General features: G+C 48.1%; 1 protein-coding gene across 2 annotated transcripts; it reads right to left on the bottom strand.

The window, feature by feature from the left end:
- Window positions 1–608: 608 nt before the first annotated feature.
- Window positions 609–20762, bottom strand: kcnn3 (potassium intermediate/small conductance calcium-activated channel, subfamily N, member 3). 2 transcript variants are annotated; one of them, XM_049026708.1, is made up of 10 exons: window positions 20258–20762; window positions 18568–19899; window positions 13259–13354; window positions 8919–9215; window positions 8124–8245; window positions 7769–7910; window positions 4950–5060; window positions 3326–3453; window positions 3148–3217; window positions 609–2449 (listed from the first exon to the last, which is right to left on the bottom strand). In XM_049026708.1, the coding sequence occupies exons 2-10, from the start codon at window positions 19615–19617 to the stop codon at window positions 2204–2206; spliced, it is 2262 nt and encodes a 753-aa protein (XP_048882665.1). In that variant the 5' UTR covers window positions 19618–19899; window positions 20258–20762; the 3' UTR covers window positions 609–2203. The 2 variants fall into 2 exon arrangements, with proteins under 2 accessions (XP_048882665.1, XP_048882666.1); XM_049026709.1 differs by lacking the exon at window positions 18568–19899 and having other exon boundaries at window positions 613–2449.
- Window positions 20763–25366: the final 4604 nt, after the last annotated feature.

The raw sequence follows: 25366 nt of genomic DNA, 5'->3' as shown, positions 1-25366 counted from the left end.
GCTAACTGGCTAGTCGATACTAGTTAGCTAGTAATCAATCACTGCTGTTACTTATGGAGATATATATATTTTTGCTTGCATTAATATAGCTAAGCAGTGAAACACGATTAAAAACGTGCGTGTCTAAAATGACATTCTTTAAAGCTTTTCCCGAAAACAGATCAAGCATAACTTAATCATTTTACTGAAAAGTTTTTACGTTTGTGTCACAAAGTGTAATATTGGCACACAAAGTGTTAGTATATGTACAGTAATAATAAAATAGCCTAATACAGATCACGTGGGATCATGTAATATTACACTTTTATCAGATAGGTCGATATGGGTGATTATTGTGGCACCTTCACTATTAAATAGGTCAATAATCAGTTAATTCTCAAGAAATTAATGACTACAAGTCAAACTGCAATATAGTGTTGAATACGTGTCTTTTAGTGTATTTCTGTGTAATATATTTGTCAGCTCATTAAAACGCATACATTCATGTGGAGCATAAAAAAAATCACATTTCTTGGCTATACAAGAGATTTAATTTGTATCATACTGCAAATGTATTTGCTTAATTAAATTACATGGTATTACATTCATTATGACGTAGATGAACGATAGATAATTTTTATATAGTTATATGTAGACCTATTGTTTTATATAACAGAATACAAACTGACTGAAAAGAGAGATTGTGGGTTTTAATCTTACAAAGCACTGGCACACAAAGACAGAGATGTTAAATAGATATATACTTTATTAATTATCTCTGGTAAAATAAAATTACAAAATAATTTCACCCTCAAACAATCCTCTCCTCAATCCTTAAAGTCATTGTGAGTTATTAATACATGTATCATCATTTTAATTACGAATGAGAATAATACTATAGTTTCATAATCATAAATATCTGCTATAACTGCGGTAGTAATATCTTAATGGTAAAAAACTCAGCAATACAAAGCTAGATTTTAGTGACAGTACAATATTCCAAGCGGGTGTAATTCAGTTTTCCGGCCACAGAATGTCGCTAAAAGACAGTTTTTAAAATGGTCTCCGTATAATGGGGTCAGAAGCAAAAATAGTGTCTCTAATATTCCAGCACGCCTTTATAATGTTTCTTGTCGTATTTATGTTTTATTCCCGTTTCCCAGGTTTATACTTCTTGGCATCCAAGCATGTCTTACTTTCGCTTTATTTCCGTTTCATAATTTGCTTGTCTTTCTCTTCAGTAGGTTGGTTCATTCAATTGTCCTTATGATCATGCTGCCGGTAAAAATGGCAGTCCACATTGCACGTCCAAAAATTCATTTTTTCGGTCTCCCCAAGTCACCGGGGAAAGGCATGTAAGTGTCCAATCTACCCCTCCTATCCTCCCTGATTTACTTATTCTACCTTTCTTTTTTGAGTCCATTTTAGTCACTGAGAGAGCACTTTGGTAGCAAAGATAGACCTAGAGAAAGTGTGTGTGTGTGTGTGTGTGGGTGTGTCCGCGTGTGCGTGTCTGTAGGGCTTAAAGGTCTACATTTACGTAAACGTTGAGTACGTATCATCTGTGCAGGCATGGACAACATGCAATATGGCTGTTTTCTCTCTTGGGTATATGCATGACTTACAGATACCGAATCGATTTGTCCGAGCTCTGTTCGGTGTTCGGTAGCGAGGCAGACTGCGTAGCACTGCCTAGTGCGTGTATCCGCTCGCCGCGCGGACGGATCCTGTGCGCGTGGGGTACGCCGTCTGCCTGTTCTCACGCGATGCAAACGCAGCGTCGCCTTTTAGGTCAGTGTGTTCCTCCTGCAGGCTGTGAATGTATAGTGTCCCGTGAAGTGGTTAAAATTCTTATTAAAGGGATGTTCATCAGAGCACAATTAGCAATTAGTAAGAAAACACATGGTAAGGATAAAAAGTCACTGTCATTAATTCCTGATACAGAGGGAGAGAATATTCTGGTAATTAGTGCAGCAGACTCGTTTAAAGTATTCAGTATCCATGTAATTATTTCTGTGGTAACGGCCCTGCCCCTCCGCCACCCCCGCCATTTATTCAAGTCGTCCTCTTCACATACATTTCATTTTTGCTTTCCACCACTGCTCTCCATCCGCTGCCTTTCCGCTCACCAGGTCTTTCTCGCCTGGGGGGGGGGGTGTCGCTCTTACCGTACCTTCTCCCTCCCTCACTGGCGTTCTCCTGGGCTCCCCCCCACCTTTCTCGCTCAGCAGCTGGAGGAGCTGGTGTTGGGGCTGCCCTCAGCATGAGCCGCAGCCTTGCCGTCCCGGTCGCGCAGCAGGTGCAGCAAAGCCGCGTGCTGGGCGGTCAGCGTGGCCGACAGGTGGGCGGGCAGGGCGCTGAAGCCGGCCGTCAGCTGCTCCACCCGCTGCTCCAGGCTCTGCATCTGTCGCTCCAGGTCCTCGCTCCGGTCGTTAAGCTCCGACATCAGCTCGTACATCACGCTCTGCATCTGTGGGAAAGTGGGAAGGACGTGAGGAGAGGATGAGGGGGACAGCAGGTACGATGGGGGGGGGGGGGGGGAATCTGAAGCACAAGCAGGGGTGGAATGAAGCCCAGAGCTTCACAGATTCATAATGATATGCAGCAGAGATGCACATTACCGCGAGCGCCATGCTGAAATGGCTTTCCAAAGACATCACGTCCCTAACGTGGCCAGAGCCAGCCTTCATTATACGCTGTTACTTGATTTTCTTTTTTTTTTGAAGGATGGGACACAGTCAAGCCACCGTTTACATGTTGACACATCCATTCTCTCAGCATCACCCTCCCCACCTCCCTCTCTGTCTCTCTTCCTCGCCGTCGTCCCTGACTTAACACTTGTTCTGGTTGCTAGGCGACGCAAAGCCACGGAAACAAACGGGTTAGCATGGAAACAGGAGTGCCAGGATATATTTGGTATGAGGGGTGGGCAAAGGTATGTGTCACTGTGAATTATGACACAGTGGGATGTGTGTTTCAGTCTTGCACGGCGCAGGATATTTGTGTGACCATGATGTCACAGAGAATGACACCCGTCCTCCCCAGTCTTTTTTTGGTGAGCATGTATTAGCACGTGCATGCATGTAGGAGTACCCCTGATGGAATCGCCATACCGCAGGGTGCCCCCAGCAGGTCGGCCAGGCTGGTGCCCCGTCAACGGCGCCTCACCTTGGAGAGGTCCACCAGCGTGTTGGCCTGATCACTGAGCTTCCTCTGCTCCATCTTCACGCTGCGCAGTCTGTGGAGGAGCGGCGGGGACATTATGAGCGCGGGCGGGAGTCAGGTTAAACACTCGACCAATCAGAATGCAAAAGGGGTGTGTCAGTGGGTGGGGCCAGCAGCTCACTGGTGGATGGCCTGCAGGAACTTGCGCTGGTGCTTGCGCACTCTGGAGTGGTCGATTTTCTTCATGAGCTTGGTGTGCTTGTAGATGAGCCAGGTCTCTCTTAGCACATTGGCTGCCGCGTTCTTTATCTGGAAGTGGGTGGGGGGAGAGGAGTTGGTAAATTAGGGAATCCCCAGACCGTAATCACTGCACCCTTCACTTGTACAAGTACACACTTATATATGCATGTAGACTTAGACCAGTAATTTTATTAAATACTAACAGTATCATGCATACTGCACCTCAGCCTCTTATTTAATAACCCCCCCCCTCCCCCTGCCACGTTTTCTGTCTCTGAAGAAGCCAGTATAATGAAGTCTACAGGCTCACATAAGCCCCCTTGTTTAACGCGAGCAGGGGAGGCAGACAAACTGTGGATACTGTAGCGCCTACAGAAAATTTAAGCTGGGGGGACCATCAGGGCCAAGTTTATTCATGGGGGGGCCGTGGTACACTGTCTTTTCTATGGTCCCATTTACAAATTAAAATAACCCATATTTCGTTTTTATTATTTTGATGTGTGGTGGCCACCCCCTCCCTGGATGGTCCCCCCCTTAGCCGCAGGGAGGCTGCGCACCAATGAGGAGCCGCTGGAAGCCTGGCGGAACGGTGTTCTGTGCCATAGGGCGACGGGAGGCAGGCCTGATCTGGGGGTAACAAGGGCAGGCTCCTTAAAAGGGCCAGTGCAGGGACCCAACCCCAGGGGGGTGGCTGATGAAAGCCTTTATGTGTGGAGTCCATCTTGACCCATGACACAGGGACGACAACAGCCTGGACTCGACTGAAAACGGGATTTGAAGGTATGAATGTGTGGTGTCTGCACAGCTGTTCACGGTACAAAGAGATTTGCCTAAATTTGAAATCAAATAGCCATTAGTACAACTGGTGCTGACTAACATTTCCTGATATACTGCACCTGAAATGATATTCATTTAATAAGATAATGCTGTGGAAGAGTGTGTATTATGCGGCCTCTTACTGAAAAACTATTTGGTGAGTAATTACAGTGTGTTAATCCAGAATCATATTTTACCCTGTTGGGTGAAATAAGAGTTGCACTAATTTTAGTTTCATTCATTATTCCTCAGACCCGCTCACAGGATCTGCAGAGGCTTCAGTAGATTTCAGAAAGGAGCTTCACCACAAAGCAAATGCAAGGCAAGATAAGGCAAAGCCAACCGTGTGAAGCCCTTCGACACCATGAGAATCAAGTTCCTAATGTGTCACGAGTGCGTCTCCATTCCCTCGAAGCTATACTGGAAAACCAGGCCTTTTAAATGATCATTTATCCATGCTGAATGTATTGATCACCCTCCGTTCCTGCGAGTAACTGTATAGCACGAACACTGGCTACATATTTGATAGTTGGAGCTATTTTTGAAGCGCTAGTCCTTCAGCTACATGAAAAATTGAAAGGGAGAGAACATGTAAACAACGCCACCTCCAGTAGTACATCCTTTTCAGGGTTTTTCACAGCCAAAGTGGACCACAGCGATTGCTGCTTTTTGCGGCTTGGTCACGCCGTATGACACACAGGACAGCTCGTCCAAAGGGGTCTCTTTAGTGAAAACATAGGCTTTCCTACCCTTTTGGTCAGCTGGGTGTCCATCATGAAGTTGTGGACGTGCTTTTCGGCCTTGGTCAGCTCCAGCTTCCTGGCCACCACAGCAACCACCAGCGCTGTACAGCCTGCCCCCTAGGGGTGAGACAGGAAACCCAGTTGGTTGCAGGCACAGGAAAAGGAATAGAGTGAATAGGACCTTAGTGCTACAAATGGACTGTTTAAATGGCCAGAATAGTCCATTACAGCACAGACTGAAAAACATGGTATTAGGCTATATGCACAGTACGCTTCATTAATACAGGCGAGTTAGAGGTGGAGAGGATATGGAGAACATCACTGACTAAAGCAACAGGGCAGCCTTCAGCAGGAAAAAGACAGGGATCAGGTTCCTAAGAAACAAATACATAACAACAAAAGTATTATTGTAACAAACAAACATAACAACAAAGGTATTATTGTAATAAACAAACATAACAAAAGCATTACTGTAACAAGCATATAACAGAAGAAGCATTATTGTAACAAACATAACGACAAAAGCATTTTTGTAAATATGCTGTGGGGTAGTATGAACATATAAAAAATTAATTCCTGTTGTAAATAAAAAAGTCCGGTCAGGAGCTGGACCTCAGATACAGTGTGTTTAGTAAGAGCTTTTGTGTGTAAAATATGGTGCGAGAAATAGTGTACAGAAAGTTCTCAGGGAGTGAAAGTGTGCGTTACACCTTGTTTGTGGGGTGTTCTGCAGCCATACGTATGAACTGCAGGACTTTACACTGGCGGTGAGTAAGAGATTTATTGAAGAGTGCTGTCATTACGATGACACGCCTCAATGATGATGCTTTTACTCACTTATTGTTCATGGTATGTGAGTCTCCGTTAAAACATTAGCACATACTGAGTTTGTCATGGATCACATTTTCCTGCCGATGAGCTGTCATAAAACATAACAAGAAAAGCAAAACCTAAATGCCGAAATGTGTAAAATTTATGTGTTAAATTGATCTCGTAAATTTCCCCCGTTCTTGGAAAATTACGAAATATATTACAGGACATTAAAATGTCAGTTCTCTGTAATGATAAACAGAATATTTCAGGTAAACGGTTTCTAAGGTGTTAAACGTTAATATTCATGAAAGATACTGACAGCTTCATTCTGTCACACATAATCCCCCCCCCCCAGGGGCCCTGGCTCCCCTGCCACCACCCCCCTGCCACCTGCCAGGCCCAATACACCCCTCAGGGTACCTTCAATGGTATATTCCAACAGAGTTGGCCTTCAATGTTGTCATGGTAACGAGTCTGCGAATTCTACCTATAGAAAGTCATTACAATCACTTTCACAGTTAGAAAAAAAACTTCATCCTCCCTTCACTCATTTTTCCTTTCCTGTACTTTAACCTCGCCCCTGATGCCCTCTAAGCCCCCCTTCAAACAGTATGCTAAGGGAAAAAGAGGAATAAGCAGGGATATAAAAAACCAGACAAAACAAAGTCTATGCTTCCCTGTCTTCCTTACTCTCTTTCACAGTGTGTCTGTGTCTGCATTACGCACTGACTGTGTATGTACATACGCTTGTGTGTGCATGTGTGTGTGCGTGCGCATGAGTGTGTGTGTGGGTGGGAGTCTGCCTGACAGCTCGTGTGCCGGTCAGTGTGTTTGCGGGCGCGTGGGAGTTCGTCTGCATGACAGCATGCGTCCATTTTCATCGCAGAGCATGCACCCCCCCCTCATATACGAGTGTGTTCCTCCTCCCGCTAACATGTGAGGAACAGAGTGGGCGCCTGCCAGGCTGAGCACGCCACGCAGGGACGGGCAGGGCGGCACCAAGGCGTAGAGCAGAAACGGAGCGGAAAAGGATGAATGAGAAGAGGGAGAGGAGAGAGAACTCCTCCCTGCACCTCCTCTGGGCACATACACACAGGTGTGGCCACTGTAAGGGGCTTTGCGGGTTAGGGAGGGACACAGGGGGACACAGGGGGACACAGGGGGACACAGGGGGACACAGAGACACTCAAAGAGACAGCTGGACATGTCCTCTCAGTGGACACAGCCCCTCCCAGAAAAGAACAGGCAGATGGAGAAACAGTGAGACAAGGAGGAATTCTCAAGTTTGACACGGAGGTTTAAAAACAGCAGCCATTAAACTCATAGGAATTAGTGTAAACTGACAGGTGGCAGAGCGAACGCACTGTGGACAGAGAGAAACTCTGGACAGAGATGCCCAGCTCTGCTGTGGTGTAATCCGCTGTAATGACCAGCAGTAATGGAGAAGGGCAAGACAGACGCAAGTGTGGGGGGGGGGCGGGCGAGGGTGGGGGCGCTGGGTAAGGATGCGGACGCAAGCACCTCAGGAGTGCCGGCATCGGAGGGGGGGGGAGCACTCAGGATGATGAAAAAGGGGCCCGGTGATTAGATTATGCTCACGCCAGGCATGCAGAAAGCCAGGCCACGGCTTGGCTCAGTCGCGGCATTGACTGCGATGCCACGCGGTGATGTAATCGATCAGGTGGGGAAAGCACGGAAACGGGGGGGGGGGGGGGGGGCAGCGCCGCCATCCTTCACAGTGGGAGGCAAAAGAGAAAGGAAACCACTACAGAAGGAAGATGAAGGAGCTGGACGACGGGGGAGAGAGAGACATCAGTGCGGGGACAGTGGCAGCGATCGCAGGCACCAAGGTCACGGCCTTGGCTGATTTCATCCATGACTTTCTTTCAAAGCCACTCAAAGCCTCTCTGCTGGTCTCACTTTTTTTTCGACGAGGCGAATCGCACTTCTCGCCCCTCCAAGCGCAGAGCAGACACATTAAGTGCCCCTGTTGGTCAGGTGACAGGCCGTACCATGATGCCGGTGAGCAGGCAGACGCCTTTGCCGCAGTAGGTGTGAGGCACCATGTCTCCGTAGCCGATCGACAGGAAGGTAATGGAGATGAGCCACATGGCCCCTAGGAAGTTGCTGGTCACATCTTGGGCATCATGGTATCTAAAATAACATCAGAAAGCAGGAGTGAAGGCGGGAGATTGGGAGCTGCATGTATCTCCTGTCTATGGTTTCCTGAGGTTATCGACCCGCTGCTACTCTCATCTTACGTGTCTCCTTGTGGGCTTGGACTCCAGAAAGGGACACGGCAGCGGCGTGTCCTCCATCTCTCCCTCCCCCCCCCCATGTGTGCCCCTCCCCCTTCACCTCCTTCACCTCTCGCAGACGCGCACGGTCCACGCGGCGATGATCCACAGGGAGATGCTGAAGACCAGCAGCACGGTGCCTGGGCAGATGGTCATCAGAGTCTTCATCACAAAGCGTGTGTTGAAGTGCACCTGTGAGCCCACAGGAGAATAAAGGCAGGTTTATCTCGCCATCAATCACAGGAAGTCCTCAAAGCCGCTGGAAGGAGACCAACTGGAAGAAACGTCCAGAAGGGCTCTGAGGCCTGGATGCCACCCATAACTGCTCTACCTGTTAGCGCTCTGCTGGCAGATGGCGGCCATGGAACAAATGCCTTGAAATGCGAAGGGAGCCAAGCTATTGTCATGGTGCCAGTGTCCCTGCCTCTAAGCGGCCTCACAGAAGCGAAGCGGCTTCCAGGCCCACAGAGGGTTGTGATGCCGGCCTCCTGCTTCATGAGGGACCTGTGTGCGAACCCTCGATTGACACTCTATTGCTCTCTAAAGGTAAAACACCGTAACTGGATATTTGATCATAATCGATGACCAAAATAGGGTCTCTTTGATTTTATCTGGTGACAGACATCAGCTGTGCCCTGTTTTGTAGAGCACACTATCATTTAACTACCTAGTACACCCTTGGGTGGACAGTCAAAAAACTTTCAAGGGCTCTCTCTCAGTTTCGGTGTTGCTGTAGCTCCTGTGTTTCGCCTTTGTGGGGCAGTATAGTTACATGTCATGTACTGGCATCTTTAGCCTGGAACCAGACGGTCAGCGTGTGTGTCAGCGTGTGTGTGCTGTCAGGGTGGGCGAGCAGCCCACTGACCTTGTTGAGGGCCCCGATACTGCGGGATGAGGCATCGGTGAAGAGCTTGCTGTGCAGCAGCATGACGCGGGCGATGAGGTAGAGCCGCAGGAACATGGGCACCGACAGCACCATGTCCACGTCTGCCTCAGCCACCGACGGCGTGTAGGAGAAAGCCAGCCGCGCGTGCCAGTGGAAGCGGAAGTCCCCGGGAACGGGGTGCACGGCCGACACCAGCAACTCCAAGGCGATCAGCAGCACGCGCTCCATCGTCATGGCGATGCGCCAGTCGTCTGCCCCGTTGTCGATGACGAAGAGCTGAGCAGGAGGACAAGGGGAAAGTTAAGATCCCGCTGAGTGAGAGGCACAGGGGCGGGTGGGGTGGACAAGATAATTAGCCCTGGTCTTCCCCACAGGAAGTGCATGGAGCTAATATCGTTCCTGGCAGAACGCGTGTAGAGCGACAAGCGGAACAACAGGAGGTTAAAGAGACAGCACTGTGGCCACAGTGTGCGGCACTGTATGTGCATGTCAGTGCGTGGAGTATACTGCACTTTTTTGGATTCAGTAGCATGCTGTGGTATACAGCAGGTATACTTTCTTAAGCAGAAAATGCAGAGTGGTAGCATAATCTTTGTTTGTTTAGCAGAAGTAGCAGAGTGTGGCAGTATACTCTACTTGAAATTTCACAGTGTGATACTCTCTGTCTAGCTGAAATAACAGACTGTGGTGATATACTTGGTTTGTTTAGCAAAAATAGCAGAGTGTGGTTGCATGATCTATTTGTTTGCGTCCAACATTGTAATTTACCTGAAATATAACTGCTCAGTGGGATATGGGATACTCTCTATCCAACTGAAATATCAGAGTGTGGTAGCATGATCTATGCTTGATTAGCAGAAATGGCAGAGTGTGGTACTATTATTTATGTTTGTTTAGTAGAAATAGCAGAGTCTGTTAGTATGATGTATGTTTAGCAGTGACAGAGTGTGGTAGTATGATCTGTTTGTTTAGAAGAAATTGCAGAGTGTGGTAGTATGATCTATGTTTGTTTAGTAGAAATAGAGTGTGGTAATATGATCTATATTTGTTTAGTAGAAATTGCAGAGTCTGGTAGTATGATGTATGTTTAGCAGAAATAGAGTGTGGTAGTATGATCTGTTTACTTTCACTGGCTGTGATATTAGAGTGTGGCGATATACTCTGTTTACTTGTTTTGCAGAAATGTCAGAGTGTGGCGTCATACTCTAATTTGTTCAGCTAAAATTCCTAACCAGAGCAACTCACACTGTTTGTTTACTGAGCAGATGCTTTGATCTAAAGTAAATCCCACTGGCTTGGGGTTTCCCAAAGATTTATCTGTGGATTAACTGAAGCAAGTCAGATTTAGCTGCCTGCTAATGGATAATGGAGTCAATGGGTAAATTCGTGCATAAATGGTATGGTAATACTCTACTGAAGCTGCTCTTCATGTTATTGTCTAATACTGCCATCATTGTTTTTACAGTGCATGTGTGTTTGCGGATGGGAAGCCCGCACTGCCGTATGGTCCACGGCGTGCATACGTGTGTAGTCTGTGTGCAGCCATGTGTGTATTATGTGTCAGCTAGTGAGTGTGTGTTTTTTATTTTTTGCCGGTGCTGCCTCGTCATGGTGACTGTTGCCAAGGCGACAACATCAAAGACCAGCAAAGCTTAATTAGGGTCTCCAGCAAGAGAGGTCCCCAGCAAGTGAGTGAGACAGCAAGGGGAGGGGGGGGGATACGGTAACGTGGGTACATACGTGGATGTATACGGTGCAGGTGCATTGTTGTGTGTCCCTGTTTTTCAGATGCGCGGCGGCACTTTTCAGGCTGTGGGGATTTTCCTATTTGCCACAGTCTCTGTCCCTGTCACCGGCAAGTAAATCTAAGATCACAGCACTGGTCTACGTGCTTCTGAAGTCTTAACGACGCCAGACCTGCAGGCTGAACTGGCTCGCCCTGTCCATGAATGACATGTAACGCAACTGAGAAACGAAGACGCCCCGATCTTTACCGACGTGAGGGAACGGCTGTCATTCTCTCGCGACCCCTGTCTTTCTCTTCTTCTGTCTCTTTCCCCTCCCACCACCTCCATCTCTCCTTCTGCCTCCTCTCTCCTCTTCCTTTTTATCTCAGCACCCACTCCCCACCCCACCCCGCTCCGTCCATCCCTCCCCTGGTAAATCACCCCGAGAACACGGTAAATAATTAAATTCCATTAGGAAACGTAATCTGTCACTCGAGGTTGGTTTAACACAGCTGCTCATACATGCCAGAGTCCCCCGCCTTCCCCCCACGAGTCACTCCATCACTGCAGAATGGAGTGCTGGGGAGGGAGAGAGAGTGAGAGAGAGAGAGAGAGAGAGAGAGAAAGAGATTGAGAGAGAACACAGGGGGGGAGAGAAGACAGAAAGTCCAGGAGGGAAGCTGTTTGAAAAGTGAAACCTGCCCAACGCGGGCAGGGAGGCTGAGGCACCGGCCGATGGCCGGGCAGTGCAGTCGGTAGCGGCCACTAATCGCATTTGTGCTAAATGCTAATTAGCCTGTTGACAATGTGAAAGCTGGAAAGCTATGAACCCAGTTCCTGTAGTTTGCACCAGGCTGGGAGAGTCCAGTTTGTTACAGAGATCAGTGGGGGGAGGGGGCTGTTACCTGGAGTGGCCTCATTCCACACAACTAGGGGGCACTATGGTTTCCTACGGTGGTGGATCAGCATAAGAAGAGGGTGTTTGGCATGTGAACGTGCAGCGTCTTGCGGCTGAGGGGCTCACAACCTTGTAAGCTGGAGCCTTGCACACAATCACACACACACACACACACACACACACACACACACATATGCACACACACACACACACACACACACACACACACACACACACACACACACACCAGTGAGCCCCCCTGATGGAGTGTGACCCTCAAAGGGCAAAATTAAACAAAAAACAAGTGGCAGGGAGGCAAAACTGAGAATGGAGAATCAGCTAGCAGACTCGCAGCGCTGGGCCTGTTTACATGCAGAGACGGCGCTAGAGATGCACGGGGGGGGGGGGGGCCGGGTGTTCCCGAGCAAGTCGGAGGGAGGTGAGGGGAGGCAGGCAGACAGGGAGGGAGAGAACACAGCGACAGAGAGGGAGACGTGAGGGGGGTATAATCAGAGAAAGAGAGAGAGAGAGGGATAGAGTGAGAGAGAAAGGGATGAAGCAAGGTAAACAGAGAGACACAGAAATAGGATCGCAAGCAGCATTGCAATGCCAGGATCCTGCAAGACCCAAACAGAGAATAAGGGCCACAGAGTTTCGCGCTTCATAAATTACCCAGCCGATAGATATCTGATAAAGATGCTAGTGAAGTTGGATCCCCAGTTATTTAAAAGACCAATTGTGTAACTCTCCCCCCCCCTCCAAACTTCATTTAATGAACAGGAATTAAATCTGGGAGATTAACGGTGGGCCAGTTTTATCTCTCTCCCACTTGTTTCTCAGTCCCTCCTTGAGTCTGCGGGCCTGACGCAGCACAGCATGTCCCTCCTCGGGAATGATGGGAAGGGTCAGGGTGGGTCACCAGGCCCCTGGGGGCCAGACAGCATTGCACAGTCACCAGGTTCACACTCTCATGGACAGGGTGTGCTGGCAGCTCAGCTGTGTGTGTGTGTGTGTGCGTGTGTGTGTGTGTGTGCAAAAACTCTTGTATTTTGCTTGGTTACTTATGGCTATGGTTAGAGCAGGGTGGGGGGTAAAGTTGTCAAAGTTAGCGTTAGCATTTTTCCCACTGAAGTGAATGAGCAGGCCCCATAAGGATAGATATACCCTACATGTGTGTGTGTGTGTGCATGTGTGTGTGTGCATGTGTCTCTGTGTGCATGTGTGTGCATCTGTGCATGTGTGTGCATGCGTATTTGCGCATGTCTGTGTATATGTGTGTTTGTGTGTGTGTGCATGATTGTGCGTGATTGTGTGTGGGTGTGCATGTGTGTGCTAGTGTGTGTGTGTGTGTGGATCTGTGCATGTGTGTGCATGCGTGTTTGTGCATGTCTGTGTATATGTGTGTTTGTGTGTGTGTGCATGATTGTGCGTGATTGTGTGTGGGAGTGCGTGTGTGTGCTAATGTGTGTGTGGGTGTGTGTGCGTGTGCTAGTGTGTGTGTGTGTGTGTGTGTAGCCCTGCTTGGGAACAGCCCGTAATGAAATTCCCTAGATACTGTATCACTAGGCCATGGGCTCTGACATCACTGCACACATTCAGAAAGATTCCCAGAGCAGCCGTCCCCTGGGAAAAGCGTCAGGCCGACCACAGCGGGGATCTTACTGGTGACGACATGTCTGGGCGGCGGGGGGTACCTGCACTTCACGGGCATGGTAGGCGATGATAAGGCCCAGCAGGATCACTGTCGAAAGGCTGATGAGACACTTCAGGGCCAAGGAGTACATGGAGCTCTGTAAGAGAACATACACACACGTGTCAGCTCTGCACCGTCTCCCGTAGCTCCCACATACACACTAACAATTCCTCCTTACATCCTGGCCTCCCAGCTTTGATCAAAGCCAACTCATATCTCTGTTCCTGCTAGACATTCCTGTCCTGTTTGCAAACCAGGTTTATTAACAACTAACCCTAACCCTAACTAACCCCACAGACAGTGATGAAAAACTTCATTCATTCAAGGTTATGACAGAGAGTTAACCTTGAGAGAGTAAAGTCACTCTCTAATTTGCGTAGAACTATTCAAAAAGGAAGATCTCCTGATTATAGGTTCAAGCACATTAAAAAAAGGAAATTATCCTTCATTCCACTAATCGCCTAAATCTGAAGCCATTTTCACACCCTGGTGCCCCCATAGACTCCATAGGACTCCATACCCTGCCTCAGTCTTTCATATAACCCCATTCGTTCTGTGCTTCTGTTACACCATTCATTCATATGCAGTACATATGGATGTCTTAGGCTTATATAGCAATTTATCTTTCGCCAGTAAGTGTGTTTTTGCTCTTAAAAATAATCAACGTAAGAATATGTAAGGCAATAAACAGAAGCGAGAATTTCTTCTCTTCTCTAAAAGGTTACTGATATCTTACTGGAAAGCTAGATGCACAAGGCTTTGGTTCCCAAACGTCTCCTCAGGGGCACCGCAGCCATTTGTATTCCTTTACATCTCACCACTGGCCCACTTAATTAATTAACTTAATCAGTTTAGAAACTTCATGAGGTGCTACTTAGCTAAACAAGCTGTGGTAGTGGTAGAATTCTGTCAAAATTTGGGCAAACTGGATGGTAACTGCAAATATTGTGGTGATCTGAGGAGGAGGCTTGAAGAGGTATGATAAAATCATAGTTTCACACCAACATAAACCTAAGACTTGTGCATAGAGCTGGATATATATATATATATATATATATATATATATATATATATATATTTTTTTTTTTTTTTTTTTGATAGTTGACCGGTTTAAGGTATGTTTTCATATGATGGTTTGATGGTTTAGCTGGTCATAACAGCATATGATGGTCATTCTAGCTCATTTAGCTGGTCATTATGACCAGCTGGGGACCCACTCGGGTAAATCATCAAAGAGCCGCCCGCACGAGCTGGGACATGACCATTTAAGACCATCTAAGACCATGTAAGACTGGCTAAACAGCTAAAACTGGTTAAAACTGGCTATTAGCATATGCTGGGTTTTAGCTATATATATATGTCTTATCCCATAACATGTGACAGGGGTGAAGCCCCATCATCCTGGGGTTGGCCTTGGCCTTTGGGGGGTTTGACACACCCACAGATATTGGTATACATGTCCTGTAACAGGTCCTGATCCCGCTCAGCATGCTGCCCTCACACACACTCGCTGTGCCATGTCCTGCTTGTCTTATTAGCGCTAAGCAGGAATATTATAGGTGCTGGCCTAAGGTCATGGGGAGTAAATTTAACCCTGCTGTCATGAGTTACACCTAAAGCTTGTCCAGCTTTGGCATGGATGTGGGGGCTGGGTGACGCCACGTCCACCTAAACCTGCATCTGCTGATTGTTCTGAAAATTCCACCTCACACTAAGTATCCTCCATGTGTAGAGAAAGGCCAAAACTTTGCAGAGAGGCAGGCACGCCCCTGAGTTAACCTGCACGCCCTTGACTTAACCTGGACACCCATTAGTTCATCTTTGCACCTTTGAGTTAGCCTGTGAGCTCTTCAGTTAGCCTGTACACCCTGAAGTAAGCCTGCATGGCGCTGTTTGCTTGCTCATCCCTGAGTTAGCCTGTGTGCCCCTAAATTAGCCTGCAAGCCCTTCAGTTAGCCTGCACCCCTGAGTTAGCCTGTACACCCTGGAGTTAGCCTACACACCCCTGCGTTGGTCTGCAAGCCCCTGAGTTTGCCTCCACAGGAGTTAGCCTGCAAGCCCCTGAGTTAGTCTGTGCACCCCTGAGTTAGCCTGTATGCTGATGATTAGCCTGTGTGCCCCCGAGTTAGTCTGTGTACCCCTGAGTTAGCCTGTGTGCTGCTGATTATCCTGTGTGCCCCCCAGTTAGTCTGTGCACCCCTGAGTTAGCCTACACACCCCTAACAAAGCCTGTGTGCCCCTGAGGTCTCCTGCGCACCCCTGAGTTAGTCTGTGCACCCCTGAGTTAGCCTGTGTGCTGCTGATTAGCCTGCAAGCCCCTGAGTTAGTCTGTGCATCCCTGAGTTAGCCTATGTGCTGCTGATTATCCTGTGTGCCCCCGAGTTAGTCTGTGTACCCCTGAGTTAGCCTGTGTGCTGCTGATTATCTAGTGTGCCCCCGAGTTAGTCTGTGCACCCCTGAGTTAGCCTACACACCCCTAACAAAGCCTGTGTGCCCCTGAGGTCTCCTGCGCACCCCTGAGTTAGTCTGTGCACCCCTGAGTTAGCCTACACACCCCTAACAAAGCCTGTGTGCCCCTGAGGTCTCCTGCGCACCCCTGAGTTAGTCTGTGCACCCCTGAGTTAGCCTGTGTGCTGCTGATTAGCCTGCAAGCCCCTGAGTTAGTCTGTGCATCCCTGAGTTAGCCTATGTGCTGCTGATTATCCTGTGTGCCCCCGAGTTAGTCTGTGTACCCCTGAGTTAGCCTGTGTGCTGCTGATTATCTAGTGTGCCCCCGAGTTAGTCTGTGCACCCCTGAGTTAGCCTACACACCCCTAACAAAGCCTGTGTGCCCCTGAGGTCTCCTGCGCACCCCTGAGTTAGTCTGTGCACCCCTTAGCCTGTGTTCTCCTGAGTTAGCCTGTGTGCCCATGCGCACACCCTCACCTCCTCCAGCTGCCTTAATGACTTATTTGACAGTGTTATTTTTTAAAATCTGTCTTGTTCACTCCATGGGCCCCTCTGGTTTGGCGCAATCGGTCTCTGGGGGAAAGGGGTTCTAGACACACGACTAAAAGTCACACACTCAATTACATGCTGGCCTGGGACATTATGGCCCCTGACAGCTGCCTTCATAATGAGAGGCAACAGGCCACAGGAGGAAAGGCGCCACTGTTCACAGAGAGACAGACAAAGAGACACTGTGCTGCGTTAGGGTTAGGCTTATGGCTAATGTGTGTGGGGCACCCAAAGGTCAACAGGTAACTGTCAGTCCCCTCAGCTTAAACCAGACAGCTTTCTAAATACAGAAAAGTCCTTGCCAGTACATAGTTAGAGTTGTAAATAGAGAATATGGCTGACACCTCTAAGAATCTGCCCAGTCCCAAGGGACCATTCAGCCTGCCGACTCTCCGGTGAAAGACGAAGCACCACACTGTCAGCTGACGTTCGCCCCGCCCCCCCCGAGGTGGGTTTGAAGTGTGCAACAGATGCACATTCCTGTGCATGAGACATGCGAGCCCACAGGCCGCTCCGGTGTGGCCGATGCCCCATGTGACCAGCAGCTCTGAGATTGTCCTATCAGTCGGGTGATTTTTAAGATCCAGCGTCTATGTTCGGATGTTGGAAGAGCGCTGATCGACACGGAGAGCGGGGCAGGCGAGAGTGGCATGACGAAATTAAGCAGCGCCTGACTGTACATCGAGAAGAACGATGAGAATCCGCGAGACGCGGGGGCTACGCGGAAAGCCCCCCTTTTAACACAGACACAGAGGGACACTGCCATGCCTTTCATCCTTCTTTATTTTCCATCCCTCTGTCAGTCGCTCCCTCCTTTTCTCCACATACCTCAGTTCAGTTCGCTATTTCAGGAAGACGGTGCATGTGCTGCGTTGGTGTGAATGAACCAGAGATGTCCCATGGTACAGCAGCTGAACACGCTGTAAATATAGAGCCGTGTGGGGAGCACGCACACGCCACACCGTTTCCACACGCCGCTCAAGGACTTGCAACGACAAGTGAAAGAAATGTGAATGGGGGCAGAGTGACAGCGTCCTTTTGGCCCGATCTCTCAGAATCAGCTGACACTCTTATTGGGTGTACGACGTGTGAGTCTCACATGTGTGTGCCTCTGTATGTGATGGCGATGGCTCGACTGCTCGCCAGCGAGCAACAACTTAGACAGCAGCCCAACATCCTCTGCAGAAACGATCCCCCTCCTTAGCTGTGAGTCCATGGCTTCAGCCCGACCTGTGTTCAGCTTCATTTTTTAGGTGGAACAATCTGGCATCAACTAAAAACATAAAGACCTCAACCTGGAGATTAAAAGAGATAATACCTGCTCACATACTAATACTGGGATGAGCAATTGTGACATTTCGATAAATTCGCCTTTACTATAGAATTTCAGTCTATAATCGACTGCAGCAATCACAAAATCCAGCTAAACACTGCTATTTAGCTCTTTAATTATTGTGTATTTTTGTTTTTCAATGGCTTGACTTACTCTGATTTTCAATCCAAAATGAGAGATATTTTACGTGGCCTTTGAAATTTCTTTCTTTCATTTCTTTTCAGTCTCTCGTTTTTTTTTTCCAAATAACACTCCCCCGGTTTGCCGCCCACTGAAATAACAGTTGAGCTCAGTGAGCGAGGGAGAGAGAGATATACAGGCACAAACACAGCATCGATATTCATATCCAGGAAAAAAGAGAAGGAAACAAAATTTCCCTTCAGGAAAGCAGGTTGAAAAATAAGTCAAAACAGAAGGAGACCAAAATGTCAGAGACGGCCGGTTGGTACAAGCAGTACTGCTGCACCCATAATGCCGCAGTCACATTAACCCACGTACGATAACACACCGTTTGGCTAAATGTTCCTCACCGCCCGGCATTAAAGCCCTGATTTGGTTAATGCCTCTGTATCTCGGGAAACAAGGCTGACTGGCCCCTCGACCACACCAACCTGCTTAAAGTAAGAAAGCATCACGCTGATGACCTCAAAACGTGTACCTCACATTCACATTCATCAAGGCCCATATGTGTCCTTCCTGCAATTGGTCTTGGTGCCGCTCATAGACCCAACGAAGCGTTTCAATTAAAAGCACAATCACATTGACAGATGCCTCGCGATTGCCTGTCAATAATCCCGCCCCAAAGGTGGTTCTCGGTGTGACACGCATGCTTATTGCTGCCAGATTCCGATCCCTCAACGCCCGTCAAAGCACTCAACCGCCAATTGAATCTCCTTCACGTTGAATTGGGTTATACCGATGCATTCCACGCTGAAGGGCCCTTCAAACATCAACAAACAGCTCAGACGCACGCGGCTCACCTTGCTGTAGACCCCCCAGGATAACTCGGTTTCGATGACCATGACCACGATTCCAAACATCCCGAAGATGAGGGCATAGTCGCTCAACCTTTTCCTCTTCTCGAACAGAGCCCTCCTGTGGCCCAGCTTGTATCCAATGTTCTGGTTCTTGCGTTTTGGGGCCTTGGAGAGCCCAGAGCCCCTGGCTCGCTCACTGCCACCGCGGCTGTGGCCCGTGCTGCCACCCCCGCCGGTACTTCCCAGTGCCCCCCGGCTCTCAGACAGGGCATGGTTCTGGTGGTAAATGGACATCTGGTTGGAGGCAGTGTCAAATTCGTACCCGTACGGTGAGTCCTCTTTGGAAGAGATGACGATCTCAGGGGGGTTCTGGGCCTGGACCAGGGCGTGTGTTAGAGGCACTGGGGCCGAGTCGCGCTCCCGGTCCCGTGCGGTGGTGCCCCCTCCCTCTTTGGTGTCGCTGCCACTGTCAGACTCGATTAGGTTCCTTCGGGAGGCGCTCAGGCGGCTCAATGGCTTCATCACGCCACCAGTGTACTTACAAGAGCTCATGGCAATTTCAGTGAAAGGGTTGCTGTCTCGCCGGTGCACCAGGGGGCTGGCCTGCCTGTGCTTGGACCCCCTGTCTCTGTCCCTGTCCCGGTCTCGGTCCCGGTCCCGGTCCCGCTCTCGTTCTGAGGATGGTGAGTGCGATGAGTAGAAGAGGGCATTGTAGACAGGTGAGTTGTCCCCACTCAGGCTGTGCTGGCTGCCCAGGCAAGAGGACAGGGGCGTACTAGTGGGGTGCAGGGCATTGGGGATGGCGGGGGGAAGCTGCTGGCCAGAGACCAGGGGCAGCTTGGGGAGGGCGGCTGGCGGGAGGTTGGGGGTAGTGGGCGATGGCGAGTTGCTGAGTCGGTCCATTGTGGTGCTGCCCGTGTGGTTGGAGTGGTTGGCCCCGGGGTAGCCAGCCACAGGCGAGTGGGCAAGGCTGCTCGGAGGACCGGCCAGCCGCTGCTCCTCTTCCTCACTCCCCGTGAGGAGGGCCAGGTTCAGAGAGGGCGGGGGTTCCATGGCAGAGCGCCACAGGGGGTTCCAGTGGTCGTTTGACTCTCTGGGGGCGTGGAAGTGGAGGGAGCAGCCAGAGCAAAGGGCCACGGGAGGGGGGGGCGGAGGATTTAACTGTGCGAGAATGAGACAGAGGGGAGGTGGAAGAAGAAAGAACGAGAAGCAGGCTGGAGGGAGAGATGGAGGGACGTCTGGGGAGGATTCGGAAGGGGTTGTTGGAAGGGAGTGGGGGAATGGGGTTGGTTGAAAGTGGAGGGGGGGAGAAAGGGATGAGGGATCTGTACAGGTCTGGAAGGAGAGAAGTGTTCACGTTTTACATCTTCATGTAAAAACTGTCAAAGCACTCCCTACTTTTTCAACCCTCTCTCACAATCACATACACAGACACAGCCACACACACAAAATAATCCTGTATTGTATATTTAAATATGCTATTACTGTACACTATAATTTACATGATATTTCAATTTATCGAGACATGAAGTAATAATTAGGCTGTAATTTGTACAATTATTATTTTTTATGAAATATTTTTTGTTTTGACGTTTCCTTTCCGTTAAATTGTAGCCAGAATCCTCTCAGATTTTTATTCCTCTGCCCGTTTCTGTCGCTCTTTTGCAAACACCCTCCTCACCGTCTTTCCTACCTCCCCTCTCTCCGTTTTCTTTCCCAGTTCAGTTGTTGATTCAAACGTAAGGCAAAAATATTCCACAGCACTTTTTCTTTTTCATGTTGTCACGGCCATCCCATCGTCCATATTCCGATGCCTTCCTCGTCGACAGGTTGTCCCTTGGAATATGAAGCAGTATATTTCTATCAAATTTCCGACTCCCTCGAATCTTGCCTTGTCTTACTCAACAGTATTTTTCAGTGGTATGTATTTCTTCTTTTCTATTCCATCTTCCATACTAAACGCGAAATTTGATATTATCCCGTTCTACCCAAATCAAAGTGTGGTAAAATATCTTATTTGTTTTGTGTTATTATGATAGTTCCGTTATTATTAATATAAACACCAGTATTGTCATTCAAATACAAAATGTTAAAAAACTACAAAAATAATACAATTTTCGTAGAAATGTAAAAATGATAGATGTTTTCTCCTAATCATAGCCCCTCTCCTGTCGTCCGCTCACTCAGTGCTTCTCGCTACCTCCTTTGCGAGCGCAACTTCTCTTCTGCCCGTCCGCTTTCCCCGCCCACTCTCCTCCTCTTCTGCACACCCATTGGCTAAGCCGCCCGAAGGAAATAAATAAGCATAAAAAAACTATAAAGAAAATTTATCTAATCAAAAATCCTCGCTTCCCTTGCTTCTTTCTCTTCCGCTGTGGTTATTCTGTAATTAATGCTCAGTCATTATCACCGAATATTAAGCTGCCTAATGCTGGCGATTTGGCTGTTGTATTTTTGGTTCTCATATATTAAACTATCGATTACATTACGTAGCCAGAGTTATTCTGTTAATAGCAGAACAAATACTTAAGCTGCATTTTCTTGTCTTAATCATTTAATTAAAAGGTTTGTCGCTTACTTGTTTCCATGTATGCTTCATGAATATAAGTATATATATAACTTCTGAAATTATACCTTTTTGCCCAGCGAAATAAGGTGACCACCAAATCCATTTAAGGGGGGACACTGTGGGCCTGGACAGGATTTGTAAACAGCCATCCATACATCCATTTTCCAAACCGCTTATCCTACTGGGTCGTGGGGGGTCCGGAGCCTATCCTGGAAGTAATGGGCACGAGGCAGGGAATAACCCAGGATGGGGGGCCAGCCCATCGCAGGGCACACTCACACACCTTTCACTCTCACATTCATTCCTACGGGCAATTTAGCAAGTCCAATTAGCCTCAGCATGTTTTTGGACTGTGGGGGGAAACCGGAGTACCCGAAAGAAACCCCACGACGACATGGGGAGAACATGCAAACTCCACACACATGTAACCCAGGCGAAGACTCAAACCCAGGTCGCAGAGGTGTGAGGCAACAGTGCTAACCACTGCACCACCATGCCGCCCCCTTGTAAACAGCCATTTCAATTAAAAAGACCTGGTTTACACTTAAGAGCTGAGTTCTTGCTGTGCGCTGATTGGTCAGTCTCCTGTAGTCATGCACGTGTCACTAACGTTAATATGAAACAACTGGATGATTCTTCTAATCAAGGAAAGAAACACAGAAAGACCAGGACTGTTTAGCCGAGCACAGGAGCCTAGTAGTTTGTAAAACCTCAAACAGCTCATGGTGTCCTCCCTGACATGGTCACCCTACAGCAGGGGTCTCAAACTCCAGTCCTGGAGAGCTGCAGTCCAGTAGGTTTTCTATCCTACCTGGCTTCTGATGAGCCACACCAGCTCTCAGGTAAATACCAGGAACAGGTGTGGCTCATCAGAATCCAAGTGGAACAGAAAACCTACTGGATAGTAGCTCTCTAGGACCGGAGTTGGAGACCCCTGCCCTACAGCAAAGTCAACAGTCTTCCTTAAATTAAGCAAGCAGATTTGAAGCATTTTAAATACGTACTGCATGCGTGAACCTGAAGAAAGAAAATCTGCAGGAGCACACAGCCAATAGAGTAAAAACACAGTATAGAAGGTTATAAGGGTTTAAACAATAGGTTTGCTTCTGCGATTGGTCTGTAACACACACACACCTCAGAACAGGCTTCATTTTATCCCTGTACACAGATGCATTGTTGACAACACAGCAATGTCATGGGCCAGAGTGGGAGAAACGAATGTGTGGAACTTGGAGGTGACGTCAAGCTAACGGACGGTGGAGCCAGCCCTCCAGGTGTGATTCAGTTCTGAACAGCGGGGTCAGACAGTCAAGCAAAACAGGTCGCAGACCTCTGTGGGCAAGTTACAGGGAAGGACACCATGTGAGAAGTGGCAAATAACTTGCATTTTTAATTTACCTTATGCCTTCTATGCAATTAAATTAATGGAGACGGCTGTTTACTAGGGTTAAGTAGACTTTTGAAGGACACTATTGGCAGGTTCCTCCTGGGACTTGACCTGACAGCCTTCTGGTTACGAGCTAGTGTCCTCTGCTCTCGCCTGATGGATCATCATTCTCTAGGCGACGTGGCTGTGTGCGGCTCAGTTACCTAGCTAGACTGACCTGGGTCCCTGGACAAGTCGTGGACCATTCAAGTGGTTTGAAGAATTTCTATACTGTCCAAGGTACAACATACAGAGCTTCTAACAACGGGGAGAATCATTTCATGCAAGCCAAGGAATTCTTTGTGCAATATCATCACACTGAGCCACCTTTTGAGACCCCAAGGCCACATTGCATTAATGCATATATCAGCTGAGCACCATGAACAGAGAACCTGTGTTTCTCATCGGTTACCCGGCACCTTCAGCACACGGCTGGAAGAGGAGGACAGTCCATTGTTTTGGTCGCTGCACGGCTCTCCAGACATTGCTGGAGGTTACGCTTGACAGGGGGACCTTTGCAGCCTCCAAGACTGAGATATCTACAGATGTTACACAAGACACGTTTATCCGGCAGCACGTGGACCAATGTGAGCGATCACTCGTGCTGCATGTGCTGTAAGATGCTAAGGGTCTGCACGCTTAGAATAAACAAGACGTTTATCGATTAACAGATTAACAATCTTCTTATTTTAAAGGTCTTAACGGAGTAGGCCACCCTATACCTTCAAAATGATGGACTGACCCTGAGAATGAATGAGCCACAAGAATGACCCCCCGTCATGTTACAGATCTCCCACACTGAGGGATGAAGGCATCCTTTGGTTCTCTCCAAATGTCCAAGGGAGATTCCTAGCTTAGCCGGATTTAAGGTGGTCTGAGCTACATGTAACTGGACAAAGGTAAAGTCCATTTAGCCCAGACTACCTTAACTCCAAAAAGTTATCTGGCTAAGCAAGAAATCCTGCTTTGTGGAACATCACCCCCCAGATGTTGGAAAAATGGTGAAATATGACTCAGCAGAGCGTTTACATTTACATTTTGCCCATCGTCCTGGACTCCACACTTTCTCCTATTTACGGCAGCTTATGAGTCTTTGATTACTGGATTCGGATACCAGTGGTTTCCCGGTGGTTGCCTTGACTGGAACACCAGCCTTGTTAGGCTCATAGTTTCTGTTAAGGCTGGGTCACGGAGGTGCTGATTCAGTTCTCTGGTAATTATTGATGACATACTCTTGTGGTGTTCAGGATGATACTGTCCTGTCTGTCTTCGTCAGGGAGGTACGACGGGGGCCACCATGCCTCATAGCTGATGCAGTTTCTCACACGGCTCCATTATTTCTGAGGCTGTTCCCAGCGACTCAATGAATTATTTTGCAGGTTTTGAGGATGATGCACCTGCTATTCAGGCTCTGACTCTTCGATTATTTTTAACATCTTCATTTCCTTGCGTTCCATTGCTGATTGGCAGACCACTTCTAAAGCTGACACATGTATTAATAATTGGCATTCAAGCTAAAATGAGTTCCCTTTGTAGCTGTGTTTGCAATTTGCTTGCTTCAAACTCCATTTCCGTGTAAGGTTCAGTTGTATTGTCCACTCGCTGTACATTGGTAACACTGAAAGCAAATGCGTTAATGAGCATTCTGATGTCTGCACATTGGCATTGCCTAGAAGCCAAGCCTGAATGGTCATAGTGAGCATATTTACAGAATAAGCACTGAAGGGATGGACAAATTCAAGATCTCCATTTAGTTTGAAGCCACCTACTGAGTGTAGTGAGAAATCTCCTTTAATACCAATTTCTTTAACTGGTTCGTCACCTGCTTTGTGTCCATGGCTTTCTACCCTTTTAAATATTGGACTAAGGCAACAATATTTCTCATAATCAATGATGGTGTGGCACTTTGAAGAGAACAAATGTCAGCCACAGTTTGATATTAGGAGAAAAATGTACTCCCACACAAGGGGCCAGAGCAGTACAGCTGGCCCTCATCCTAATGAAAAGCTATTTGTCCAGGTTTTACATTCCGTTACATGACATTATGTATAAATAAAAGGTACGACGTGATAAGAAAGAGGAAACCACATTACACTGATTGGTGCAGGAGGTGCCCTCAGCTTACACCTCGATGGCAGCGTTCAGGTCGGCTTTTGGCCGCATGTTTCTGCGGCTCTGACATTATCGCGGTGCTCAGGTCACCTGTCACCAGCCAAAGTGTGTCGTCAGGGTGTCAGGATGCAGATGGAAATGGACTGAAAACACAGTATTATGCTCCCATGGTGGCTACACGCCCTGGCATCTGGCAGGCCAGCGCTGCTAAACTCACAGAGACAGGAGAAGGGGGAGATGTTGGGGCAGAATCGGCGGAGTGATGAAGGACACGGTCTGCATCTGACGTCCATACAGCTTAGCTGTAAGAGTCATGGACGCGGTTAAGGATGGTCGGGTTAAGGGAGCATGAAGGGAGGAGTGAAGCTAAAAGGGACTGATAAGGATGAGTGCGAGGGGGAGGAACAGGGGGGAGTTAAAAGGGGGAAAATGGGGAGACATATGTAACCACATCTCTGGGTTACTCTGTAGGGGAGTATAGCTCTGACACATTCCCAAAGACCATATATAGCCGTATATAACAAAAAAGAAATGTGTTAGACAGACAAATAGCAACATCAGTAGTTGCTATGCCAACGAGAAAGTATACCGATGAATTGAGAAAATGCTCTTAAAAAAAAGCGTTGTACAAAAAACCCGCTTATTCCTGAGAAAATGTTTTCTACAGCAGTACGGAATGAAGGGACTGAAGGTGA

Source organism: Brienomyrus brachyistius, chromosome 9 (assembly GCF_023856365.1).
Source record: "Brienomyrus brachyistius isolate T26 chromosome 9, BBRACH_0.4, whole genome shotgun sequence".
Taxonomy (NCBI): Eukaryota; Metazoa; Chordata; class Actinopteri; order Osteoglossiformes; family Mormyridae; genus Brienomyrus; species Brienomyrus brachyistius.
The sequence above is the reverse complement of the archived record's forward strand: the minus strand, read 5'-3'. Positions and strand labels throughout refer to the sequence as shown.